Raw genomic sequence first — 13,215 nt, 5'->3', positions numbered from 1 at the left:
GAGGGCCCGGGCCCTGGACAGGAACGCTGCACGCGTAGCAATAGCATGCTTGGTCACCCATCAGGAGGAGAGGACACGCCAGGCCCGTTGCTTCACCTGAATGAGGAGGTATCCAATCCAATCAATCAATCTGACACATCATCAGAGCCATTCATTCTTGTGGTCTCAGCGGCTCTCTTGCCCTCTTTTTTGAAAAACTTTCGAACTATTTATTTTCAATCATGATAATACAACGAACACTAGTAATAATAAAAATTACATTCAGATCTATAAACCACCTAGCGATGACTACAATCACTGAAGCGAGCCGAAGGCGTGCCGTTGTCGTCGCCCATCCCTCGCTGAAGCCGGGCAACCTTGTTGTAGTAGACATTCAGGAAGTTGTCGTGCTAAGACCCCATAGCACCCGCCGCCTATGAAAAGTGTAGATCAGAAGAATCGAACCTGAACACACAGCAATATAGACGAACGACGAACAGATCCGAACAAATCCACCAAAGATAAATCAGCCGGAGACACCTCCACACACCCGCCGACAATGCTATTTATTTATTTTTGAAACAAACCGCCGACAATGCTAGGCGCATCACCGGAACGAGGGCTAGGCGGGGAGACCTTTATTTCATCTTCAGAGAGTCGCCGCCGTCTCGCCTTCATGAATAGGACACAAACCGCAACAAAACTAAAAAAAATGAAAACGAAGCCCTCCCACCGATAAGGGCCAAGATCTACTCCGCCTCCATAGCCCTAAGGCCACCGGAGATGGGGCGGATCAGCGACGGCACCGGCGGGAGGCAAAAGGAACCCTAGGCTTTTGTTTCTATCCCGAACTTGATCAAATCGATCTAGCCAACAACGATCGATGCACCTCTCTTGCCTTTTTTTACACACCCTGTACCTTAAGTCTCATCAACGGTTGATGATCAAGCTAAACACGCAGGAGAGTTTGTGAGAAACTTTTGACTTGAATTTCCGTGTAATCACCGCAAAAATTCTACTCCATCAACTACTCAAGCTCACAGCCTGCTCGAAGCCCAACCGGAGTTTGAATAGCACTGAGATATTTCAAACTTTTCGCGCGAAGTACCACCTGCGCGTGTGAAATGTAAAAAAGGACCACATTTGAATTCAGAAGTGCTTCTTTCTGTCAATTCACTCATGCAGGTGGTCCTTTGTTCCAAAGATTCGGATATTTCTCCTAAACCCTTAGCAAATCTTTCTATTGGAGTAAATTAAAAAAAATCACCATATTTAGAGATAGGATTTCAGTTTACTATCACAATTGAGAAAATTCTAAAAAAATGTTACAGTGGTAATCTGAAACCATATAAATGTGATGGTTTTCTGCAGTTACCCCTTCTATTATTTTTTATTTTATTTTTGTGGATCCCGCAAAAAAAATTGTGGAGGACATTATGCCTTCTATTCTGAGCGAACTTTGGGTTAGATCGTACTATAGCAGCATGGATGGTCCAGTCCACAAAAATAAGACTGCAAAGTGACAACCGAACTTGATTATTCGAGTGAGTGGATATCATCGCCATTTGCAGCAAAAACGTGACAGAAACATAAACGGCGGGTATGAGCTTGCACACCAAGATTTCACTGTACCCAGCAATAGTTTCTGAAGACACCTTACACATACAGGCCTGGCGTGCATTCTACCTTGTCTGACCCCATGACATGTCATGCAGATAAGACGTCTTAATCGGGGTTGGAATATTTGTCAAAACACAGAGGCCAACAGCAGCACTCATCTCAGCATTCATCTCGTGTTACCTGTCAAACAGTTGAGTTTTGGGGACAGGTCAGAGTCCAGGGTATCATGAAAAATATGTTTTGCATTTTTCATCATGCCGGTGGCTCATGGATGGACCAACACAGGGGGCGAGTGGCTGTAGCGTCAATCTCGTGGCAGCTCTACAACATGTCACAGGAGTTAATTTACAGAGCTGTTACATCACTTCGCACTCTTGGCAAAAGAATATTGCTGCTCAAATGAAGCATTTTTACACTGTGGGCCCAATCCATGTACGGAAAAGAATACTGTGTGTTGGTTGGAAAAAAAAGAATAATGCATTAGCCAGGTCCTTTTGTTCTCCTGTTGGCAATTGAATCTGTACACGCTGTTGTATGGGTTAGTGGCTTGAGAGATTCAAGTGCCAAAATGTTGTCCACATGATATAGGCAAAATCCAGACACGCCAGAGCTCCAGTGAACAATTCTTTTGTAAAGAAGCCATGTCGTCACTCTCGTCTGTAGAACAGAACATATGCAGCAGCTGTTTTTATATTGTCCTCACTTATAGGTGTTACACATTCATCATCAAATTTGTGCCATCCCTTGCCTTCTTGCTACACAAAGATCAAACAATATCAGTAAAACGCTTCATTAACAAGTTTTATTGTTTAGGAGTTGAAAATATCATATGATAGCACAGGAACTCACGTAGATGCTTGCTGTGTAATGTCCACCTCCCATATTTCCATAGTGGCTGCTAATGGCATACAAGCGATAATGGTTGTATGGTTGTTCATTCTCGGTGGTAATATATGATGACAGGTCCAAATCACTAATGGGGAAATCTACAAATGTCTCGAGCTTATTTCTTGTGAACTGGGTATATGAAAATCTTTTCAGATGGATGACCAGAACTTCAGGTAGCCTCCAGAGATCTAATTTCTTCATCGCTTGCTGATGCTTTTTGCAGCAAGGGCAGTACCTGAAAAGCAAAACACACAACAGAGCAGGTCTCAGTTATGAACCCAACACGACACTTAAAATTCAGAATTGTCGACGTGAGATTTGCATTGGTGGTTTTATTTGCAAAGCTACCATCAGTTTAACACTTGAGAAATAAGTTTATAAATAATACTCCTATTTAAAAACAAATGAGAAGAGGAATGCCAAAATGCAGCATTATGTAAACAGTAGCAAAAAGCAATACACTTGTTCCTCAGGGACACTCACCACATGTCCTCTGGCCCCAATGGCTCCTCTTTTAGAAAGGCTTCTAGACAAACATGTAGTGCAACAGAATCTTCGGTTCCTTTTGGAATAACCTCCAGCTTGTGTATCTCGGGTAGATTGTTAAGCATTGAGACATCATATTGTTTTGAAGCACTATGTTGCCAATTGACACTTACATGTAGCCGGTTTGGTTTTGCCTCAAGTAAATCAAGATCATTCATTTCTATTTTTGTGCGCTGAACATCATCCCGTTCATTTGTTAAATAAAATCCAAACTGCTCCGTCTGTGCCTCCTTGTCAGAAACATCTGCTTCCCCACAATATGTCTCACTAGGTCCTTCCATCACTTCACAAGAATTATCAGTGCACTGGTTTCTTTCAGGGCCATCCTCCAGTTGAGCACTATGAACATTACCGTCTGAACTGGAAGGTGTTGTATCCATTAAATTAACAGCACAGTCACCAGCTGCATCCATCGAGTAAACAGCACAGTCACTGTCGCCCCTTCCACAATCAGTAGATGAGCTAATGATCTTGGAAAATCGGAACGGGTTCAACAATTTCAGATAGATTTCCTGAAGAGTCAATCCATTGACTGCCTCAGGAAGTGATGCCAACAGTGGAGCCTCGAATTCCTTCATTTGTGAAGTTACAAAATTATCAACACCAGAATGCCTGAATTCAATGGTGCCAAGAAAAAGTGTAAGAGTAATAAAGACCACGAAAACCACATTATTAGCTACATTATCACACATAAACTAAACAAAGATTCTCGCCAAAAAAAAGTCTAAACAAAAATTGAGGAAGAAATGTAACTGACAGTGCTTACTCAGCAAAGTGTTTGTGCGTAAAAACCACAAGTGGAGATTTTTCATATTGTTTTGGTAGCCGGTACGCTGCCAATTTATCTCCATCCCTCAGCAATGACACTGAATCAGAAGGCTCCTCCAAGTATCGGATGATGCAGTTATTATATACCTGTATAGTCACTTTCAGTAAGTGGAAGACCTATAACACTTGTATTGCTCAACTAGACTAGAAGGTTTGTAGCATTGTACAGGTACCGAAGGAGAAAGATAAGATACCTCGGTTATCAGCAGGGACTCATCGCCTCCAAGTGAGCAAGCAGCACTCAGTGCCTGAACAAGATCACTAAGAGTGCCAAATTTTGGCACACTGACATCATATGAGAATGGCTCTCTGCTACCATCAGTGCTGAAAACTGTCACAGTCATTGTCCTCTTTGCCATGGAAGGTACAGGCAAAGATAAGTACATAAATGGGTCAAAAGTGACAGATGTTTTATTACAGGTAGGGCAAGTTAATGTAGACTTATATTGTCCCTGCAAACAGAAAATCAGAAGAAAATTAACAACAGAAATTGAGTTCTTCTGTGCAAAATAGTTGAGCTTGCAATGTCCTAACAAATTATACACAAGAAATGGTTATTTAACTTTCTCAAAAGAAAAATAGAAAGATAATAGAGCAACTCATGTTATGTCCTTCTGTTAAATTCATAAGAATCGACTAGAGTGTCTTCAAGTCAAACCTTGTTGGTATTTCTTTTGCAAACGTATATGGGCACTTCAACCCAACATTCAAATAGGCACTAGGTGCCAGGCGAGTGTTCACTGGTCACCTAAGCACCAACCTAGGATCTGGCCCGGCAGCCATGTAAAAAATATTTGACCGCCAAAACCTTCTTAGTGCTCCTCTGCAGCAGGTTGAGTGAGAGGGAAGGGTGAATGGTGGAGGGTGAGGTGCTGAGATAAAAGGGTGACGGAACTCTAGTGCTTCCTGGTGGTGGTAACGGCGAGAGCAGCTCGCGGACTCAGGGTATGGAAGGAAGTGCAGAATGTGTTCTGCCTCTACTTCATGTGGTATATCTGGCACAAGAAGGCCCACTAAAACTAAAATCACTCCCTGGTGTACCTAAGCGGCTGAATTATGCAATCTTTTTCAACCTTGCTTTCAACACTATCTACTATACGTTGTTTTGTTGTTTATGAAATGGTATAGATATCTTGAAGGGTTTGAGCAAAGACTTTCTTTTTAGAATTGTTTGAGAAAGTGAAACTTCAGAGAATAGGAGTTTAAACTTACATGGCAGGTATCAACTATTACAGAATCATTTCGGGCTAAATGGTTCCTCCAATATTCATCAGCTACTTCTTCGTCCGGACGGCCACTTGCATCCTTGGCTTCTTCATATGGTTTGCATTTTACCTGATTAAGATCTTCATGCAGGCCATCCAATAAGAAAGCTAGAAGCTCCTGTGAATCATGCTGATTAAAGCCACTGAACTGAGGAGCAAAGCAGGCAATCTTTGCTTTAAAGTTATGTGGTGCAACTGTATTTCGATCATTCGTCCATAAACTTCTCAACAATTCTCCAAATGCCAAGGCAAGTTCCCCCTAGGAAATGGAAGCGTCAGTAAATATTTAGCTAATTGGATAAAATAAACAAAAGCTCAAGACAAACTCTGCATACATTCAGTCCAAGTGGATTTGTCCGATTTATAGCGCTGTCATAATCTCCGAGGAAATAATCAACAAGTTTTGTTGTATGAGCCAAACACTGGATTGAACTATTCATAAAGCAAGTATTTCCGAGATTTTCTAGTCCGATTAACCCCATAGAGCTAACTCTTTCAAAGTTCCCACAGGACATATCAACATTCATGCTAGTCCCACCAATCTTGAATGTTAAGGAATCTGACATTGCATAGACTTGAACTTCTAGAAGATTCTGCACATGTAAAAAGATAAGAAAGTGATAAGAAGGTAGATCTAGTGGACACCTTATGACGGGCTTATGAAATCAGAGTGAGGTTATTGAATAATAATTCAATGTTAAAATGTAAAAACAATTGTATCAACAGATTTGTGTGTGTGGTTGGGGGGGGGGGGGGGGGGGGGGGGGGATGCATGGCCAACCAACACTACCTCTTGCTCTGAATGGCAATACTCTTGATGTGATCTATTCCATTCATTCATCAATATTAGGTTTGTCTGCCCTGAAAAATCCCAAACATGAACCTGGATACAGAAACATTAAGTAAACCGCACTAACGGAAGTGTATTTCCAAAACTTGGAAATGCAACAAGCAGCAACATACTGGTTGAGAATCAATGTTAAACATCTTGTTTGCCCGCTTATAGTTATCAACTGGATTATCCTGAAACAGAATGAATCATCGTCAAATTAGGAAATTCGGTCAGTCGTATATTGCTTTTCAAATAGTATTACCTTTTTGCTGATTTTAACAGTCAAAATGCTTGTTTCACGCACAGAAATTCTAAGCACCAAAGGATAAGCACCAGCACTGTCTTCAGCAAACGAATGTTTATTATGCAATGCCAAACTGGAGTTCTGCCTGAAGAAGAAAAGTGAAAAGAGAGATGAAATTCGGGGCTAAGGACATGACAAGATGAAGTTAGTCAAGTAACAAGTTGAACCCTAGGTAGATACGACCCAGACAAACAAGATGACACGATTATGTCAAACTAATAGGGCGAAGTATCAAGTGAAAATGGATTTTCAGTGAAAATCTGAAAATTCTTACATGGGCCATCAGATCTATAATGGACGCCACGGATCAAAGGTGGGATCCCTCAGCATCCACTTAAACACAATTAGCAAATAACCCCCTAACTTATCCATCATCAAGTAGTAAAAATCTTTCTTGAGTATCCCTGGGATCGGTTCACGTTCCAATCTACGCCGCAATGGAGAATTTTGTTCCGGCGGCCATTAGTCCTTGCCCTCCGCCGGTAGCAACCAGCCCTCCATCAGCGGAGTCGGGCCCTCCTCCGGTGGCGACTCGAGCCATGTCGTTCCCTCTACCGGTAGCAACGGACCCTTCGTCGGTGGCGACTCAAGCCATGCCCTTCGCTCCGTCGGCCATGACAGGGCCTCTGTCGGCTGCCGCTCACCTTCCTCCGGTTGCGTCTCAACCTTCAGATTACTAGACGCCAATCCTTATTCGTGCTAACCTATGTCCCCTGACATGCCACGGGCTCTTCCTAGCCATTTAGAGGTAAGCTGTCCGGTATATATGCAAGAGAAGACATAGATCAATCACTAGGCACCGTTCACCAGCTCGTACTCTAAGGTTAATGGCGCATTACATAGAAAAATAGATTGCTGCTCACGCGTACAGCGATTTCTGCAGACAAAACATATCCCCACCAGCGTAGGTGCCCTAGCAAATTAGACTATGAGATGCTCATGCAATGGTACATGTACTGTACAGTGCATATTTGATGATCATCACCACCAAACAATCAGTGTGTACAACAAGATGCTTCAGGTTTTTCAATTTGTTCAACGAACATCTTCAAAAACTACAGGGAGTTGCACAGGTCCAGCACTAACAGATTAGCAAATATCAGCGCACAAGCTTCAATATTTCATGTACTCCAATTCTTTAGAGAACAGAGGCTGCGCTGAACGTTTCGTAGAGAAATTGGAAAGTGAGGTACAATTCTTCAGAGAACTACGTAGCATGGGGGCAGCCCGCGTCCGCCGTGTTGCCGCTCGAGGTCGACGGCTCGACGCATCCGGACACCACTGTAATGGACGCGGCTACTGCAGGTCACACCCACCGTCACCCGGCGCAGCAGCTTGGTGGCCCTGGTAGCACGGCGCCGCTCTACTTCATCCCCACGGCTGGTGCGACCAGCGTGCACGTCACCTTCGCGGTACACTCCCCTGTCACACGGTCTGCGTCGTCGGCGAAGCTGCCTGTTCGGACGCCGCGGATATCCTCGTCTTCCCCCCACCGCCCGGCGGCGTCCTCGCCCCCTCAGGAGCCCTACCCGCCGAGGAGAGGGATTTCTGACACGGCGCGCGACCGCGTCTCCGACGGTTGTGGCCGCTGCGGGAAGTCTCGGAGCCGCCGTGGCGTTCCCGGCGGCCCACGGACGTGGGTGAGTTAGGTCGGAGTTGGGTAAGGCAATCCCTAGGGGTTATCTGTTAATGGCGTTTAAGTGGATGCCGAGAGATCCCTCCTTTGATCCATGGCGTCCATTATAGATCTGACGGCCAACGAAGGAATTTTCAGGTTTTCACTGGATACTTCGCCAATTAGCATGGCCAACATGAGAGTTATCTTTGGCATCCAACTCTAAATAACTTCATGAATAAGAAGTATGACACAAGCAATACAACAGTACAGAACACAAATGCAAGCATTGCACTTCAGTTATGGAAAGTGTGTAGGTATTAGCTACAGACATGTATATATGAGGAAATTCTACGCACTGAGCCACTAATCATGTATAAACTACAGAGTCACCAATGGAAGGTGAGTCCAGGTTTAAGAGCAAATAGAAATGGCACGTGCCAAAATCAATCTATGAGCAGGGGCTAGCTAACCTAACTTTGGGTGAGCAGGTGAAAAGTGAAATATTAGACACTTCCATATCAATTGGTTAAGTTCAACGTACAAAATGCTCTCCTGGTGCAGAATGGTCCCAAAAAAATGGACTCGCAATCCGGTTATGCTGTTAAGGAGATATTATCCTATCTATAAAAAAAGGGCAGCCCGGTGCACGTAGCCCCCGCTTGCGCAGTGTACGCGGAAGGGTCCGACCACTTTGGGTCTATTGTACGCAGCCTTTCCCTACATTTCTGTAAGAGGCTGTTTCCAGGACTTGAATCCATGACCTCATGGTCACAAGGCAGCAGCTTTACCACTGCGCCAAGGCTCCCCTTCATATTGCCCTATCTATCTATAATGAAAAATCCCAAACATGAACCTGGATACAGAAACATGAATGAGTAATAGCTATGTTCCTAAAAAACATAACACATCAAGGATCCTCATCAAAATTATTGATCATATTGAGGCCAACAAGGCCCCTAATTGACAAAGATGGCTATCATTAATAAAGAGGTTTTAAAATGAATTGTTCCCAGTGATTGAATGAAAACTGCAGACCAGAAGGTTTTACGGTGAGCCCATGTGTATTCCGCACCACCTTTTTGTGAAAAAAAGAAAATGTAGTCAGACAAGATTTCCTATAGAGCAACGGGCTCCATTGGACAATACACAGATGATACTTCATGCTTATGCTACTTACTAAAAATGAAATATGTAGGTCAAATAGGATGCAGAGCACGTCATTTATACATGGCTGTCTAGTGTCTACACAAGGTTTATTGCATCCATGCTTGGGAGAAAAGGATTTTATAATAGCAACCCAGAACAAACTTATGCATGGAGGGGGCGCCGAACTCATCAGCATATCACAGTTAGCAACCTTAAGTTCTAGACTTAGAGCAAGGTCATGAATAGAAGAGTTAATACGACCGTCACCGAGCACGTATCGCCGCGGCGAGCCTCCGAGCTCTCCAGACACGATCTCAGAGGAGGAGGAGGGGATGGCGGTAGACCTGGCTGCCGGATTCGCCAGCGGCCGCTTCAAGGTGGTGGACGCGGCGGCCAGGGGCGACAGCATCCACTTCCAAACGATGAGTGCTAGCCATGAAGGTGGATGAGCAGCACCCCCGCTTTGCTGAGATGACGGAGGAGCGTCGTTGGTGCTATACCGAGGCGCAACTTGACGCCGAGTGTGCCGATGCCTTAACCGTGGAGGCACTCACGGTGAATCCGAAGATCGTTGCCGACAACCACGCGATCTTCGCGTCATTGGACAGCACATGCATTTGGCCAGCCGCCAACGACGACGAGGCCGGTCCCTCCGGTGTGGGGGTGATGAACATCTCCTCCGATGAGGATAGAAGACTAGAAGTAGAATTTACCTATATGTCCTGATGAATCTAGCTAGTTTAATGGCGATGTAGTAGTATGCTCTGTTTTTAAGGCGTCCCGCCTTGGACGCTTAGGCGACGCTTAGGCGATAAGGCGCCCCGCCAGCGCCTTACAAATATGCCCGCCTTAGGCGCTTAGGCGTCCGCCTTAGGCGCTTAGGCGTCGCCTACGCGATAAGGCGCCCCCCCCAGCGCCTTAGATCGCCTTACCGCCTTAAAAACATAGGTAGTATGTACTAGGTAAATTAACTACTCTAGTATGGTAGAATATAGTGTTGTTAATTATGGAACAAAGTGGTTTAAACATGTGTTCGAAATGAACTTGTGTGATAAAATTGTGTTCAAATTTTTTAGGGAAATAATTTATAGGGGATCTGCTAGCTGAGCAACAATGAATTCCCTAAAAAAATAGGCAAATGGGTTAGGGACAGGAATTTGAAGTTTTAGGATAGGGGATCTGCTAGAGTTGCTCTTAGTCTGTTTAGCTCAGTTTGAGCATCCATGCTACCAGGAAGACAAGCACCTCAGGAGTAGCAACTGGCTGGATTAACGAGCAGCTCGGCTCCTTTGGCTCGTTATCATTAAGCTCGTTATCGTTAAGCTCGTTATCAATATGCTCGTTAATATTAACGAACTAAAACCTCTGTTTGGCTCGGTTCGTTATGAGCTCGTTATGCTCGCGAACGTTCACGAGTGCTCGTTAAGGTAATAAACAGCATAGAAGAATCCCATGTTCCCATTAAAAATTCACAAATCACAATGGCATATATATTACACAAAAGAGACTGATGATCCCATAAAAAATTCACAATGGCACAAATTAAACAAGTGCATTAAGGTAATAAACTAGACAGTACATAGAAGAATCCCATCAAAAATTCACAATGGCGCCTGGGTTTTTTTTTTTTTGAGGGGATCTCCTGCCGGCTGGTGGCTGGATCCTAGGTCTAGGAGAAGTGCGGGGCTGCGGGCCAAAGTGGGCTGGGCTAAGAATTACTGGCCTGAAGTAGTTTAGACTCAAACTATTGGAAAATATCGAGCTAAACGAGTTAGCTCACGAAACTCATTTGCTCGACCGTTAAGCTCATTAATCTTAACGAGCAAAAAACACTGTTCAGCTTGGTTCATTAACTAACGAGCATGAGCCGAAACGAGCCGAACAATCGAGCGCTCATTATGCTCACGAGCTTCGAGCTTTTCGTCCAGCCTAGCAAGCATGGCATGTTAATAGCGAAGAGAGAGGCAATTTGGCTCGCGGGCTCTACTATATTTTAAAAAATACAAAAATGGTAATCAATATTTTTCAAGGATGCGTGTGTGTGCGCGCGTGCGCTTATGCGTGTGGGTGGGTGCGCGCGCGGGCGTGCGTGTGTGTGTGAAGGGGAGCACGGTAAAGCTGTTGCCTTGTGACCATGAGGTCACGGGTTCGAGTCCTGGAAATTGTTGAAGTTTATATGTGGATTGCCTAGCCCTTTCCATTAGTTCGGACTTTTGGTTGTGTTGGCTAGTGCATGAAGCTTAACATGGTATCAGGGCGTATGGTCTTGAGTTCAAGGCCAAGCTTTCGCAATTTATCAAAAAATTGTTGTTGCCCCTCTTTGTGTCCACGTATAGGCCTCTTGAGCCATACCTTTTGAGTCTATTCACGTGTTGACTTCCCGCATCACACTTGAGAGGGGTGTTGAAGTGTATACGTGGATTGCCTAGCCCTTTCCATCTATTTGTACTTGTGGTTGCGTTGGCTAGTGCATGAAGCTTAACATGGTAGGCCTAAGGTTAGTTCGGACTTTTGGTTGCATTGCCTAGTGCATGCAGCTTAACAGAAACAACCTCTTGCAGAAATGTAGGGAAAGGCTGTGTACAAAGGACCCAAAGTGGTCGAACCCGGGCCTTGCGCAAGCGGGAGGTACATGCACCGGGCTGCCCTTTTGTGTGTATGTATTCTACGTATCTGTTAACTTTTATTGAATAATATGTTAATTTGTAGTATACACAGACAGACAAATCTATGCCTCTAAAACCTATGCCTCTAAAACGGCAAAAGGTAACATATTTGTTTGATCCATGTATTTGTTTTTTTGTGTAAACCACAGATAAAACTATATATTTATGAAAATTTCTATATACATACTACACAACTATATGTACATGTACAAAAAAGTAATGTTTTTGCTTTAAGAAAAAAATAAAGGGTTCCATTCAGCCACTTAACAACCTGGAAAACTGAACCTAAATACATTGGTTTATTAGGTGCTTCAGCTTTGTAGGGAAATAGTAGGTGGTTTATCTACTGTAAATTTATTGAAAAAATGAATATTTACGGAAAAGAAACAAAAAAAGAAAATTCCAATTTTTTTGTTGAGTAATTAGGCTTCAACCCTGAAAATCCATATTGTTTATGTGACCGAATTAACCAATAAGAGGAAGCCCAATTAACTGAATGCCCTAGTTAAAAGGGTAAGCACTTGATCGGAATTCAAAATAGTCAGCGCATGAGACTCACGTGTTACCATTATCACCGCATTACTACTAGAGCTGAATCTACCAACAAGCCAGCTCATGCGATTGCACCACCATTTTAGATTCTCCCCCTCGAGCATTATTGCATCCAAGTTGTTACACAAGACAAAAACGAGGAGTAAACGAGGATGCGGAGTGACGCCGACTGACCTGGCGAGCGCCCGCGAGAGCTCGTCCGCCGGGACGAGTGCGTAGCTGCGGCTCCCTCCTGAGGTTGCGCTGGCGCGGCACTCCCCGCGGTCGAGGCGCAGCACGAGATCCGGGTGCAGGAAGCTGTGGAGGAGCCTGAGGCCATAATATGAGGGTGAGGCCGCCGGCGTGGCTGCGTAGCGGACCCCGCCCTCCTCTGCCGCCTCCTCCCGCACCCCTGCCCACCACCTGTGCAGCAGCAGCAGCAGCACATTGTTACCCCTGCTTGCGGGGTTTCAGCGAGGAGGTTGAGCGTGAGAGAGCGAGCGTACCTGAAGGGGACGAGGCAGAGGGCGGCGGGGCAGGAGGAGGAAGCAGAGGGGGCGTCGCAGGCGGCGGAGGTGGAGGCGGAGGACGGGGCGGAGGCGGTGGCGGCGGTGGCCATGAGGAGATGGGATCTCTGATCTGGGATGCGTGCGCGAGTGAGCTGGTGGTGGTTTGCTCGCTCGGCAGCTGCTGCCCTTTGTTTTTGTTTTGCTGCAGCTGGAGATGGATTTGATTTGGAGTTACTCCGGTATACTAGTTTTTTCTTTTTTTTTTCTTTTGAGAAATACTCCTGTATACTAGTACTAGTAGTATAGTACTCCCTCCGTTCCTAAATATAAGTCTTTGGAGAGATTTCACTATGGACCACATACGGATGTATCTAGATGCATTTTAGACTATATACACTATGGACCACATACGAATGTATCTAGATGCATTTTAGACTATATATTCACTCATTTTGCTCCGTATGTGGTCCATAGTGAAATCTC

The 13,215-nt window shown here is 44.6% G+C and overlaps 1 protein-coding gene across 1 annotated transcript; it reads right to left on the bottom strand.

Moving 5' to 3' along the window:
• Positions 1-1,896: 1,896 nt before the first annotated feature.
• Positions 1,897-12,950, bottom strand: LOC123045052 (ubiquitin carboxyl-terminal hydrolase 8). The gene is made up of 12 exons (XM_044467969.1): positions 12,730-12,950; positions 12,419-12,646; positions 6,221-6,347; positions 6,090-6,149; positions 5,917-6,009; positions 5,462-5,719; positions 5,074-5,385; positions 4,056-4,313; positions 3,800-3,948; positions 2,971-3,645; positions 2,449-2,722; positions 1,897-2,354 (listed from the first exon to the last, which is right to left on the bottom strand). Exons 1-12 carry the CDS (start codon positions 12,840-12,842, stop codon positions 2,247-2,249), a joined length of 2,655 nt encoding a protein of 884 aa, XP_044323904.1. The 5' UTR covers positions 12,843-12,950; the 3' UTR covers positions 1,897-2,246.
• Between the last annotated feature and the right edge of the window lie 265 nt (positions 12,951-13,215).

Source organism: Triticum aestivum, chromosome 2B (genome assembly GCF_018294505.1).
Source record: "Triticum aestivum cultivar Chinese Spring chromosome 2B, IWGSC CS RefSeq v2.1, whole genome shotgun sequence".
NCBI lineage: Eukaryota > Viridiplantae > Streptophyta > Magnoliopsida > Poales > Poaceae > Triticum > Triticum aestivum.
Note: the sequence above shows the minus strand (reverse complement) of the source record. Positions and strands in the feature narration are given on the sequence as shown.

Excerpts from the sequence above, each read along its gene's own strand:
- LOC123045052 (XM_044467969.1), bottom strand. The coding sequence starts at position 12,842 with ATGGCCACCGCCGCCACCGCCTCCGCCCCGTCCTCCGCCTCCACCTCC. Across the intron at positions 12,647-12,729 it reads CTCTGCCTCGTCCCCTTCAG|GTGGTGGGCAGGGGTGCGGG; the intron begins GTACGCTCGCTC and ends GCTGCTGCACAG. Across the intron at positions 6,150-6,220 it reads CTGTTAAAATCAGCAAAAAG|GATAATCCAGTTGATAACTA; the intron begins GTAATACTATTT and ends ATTCTGTTTCAG.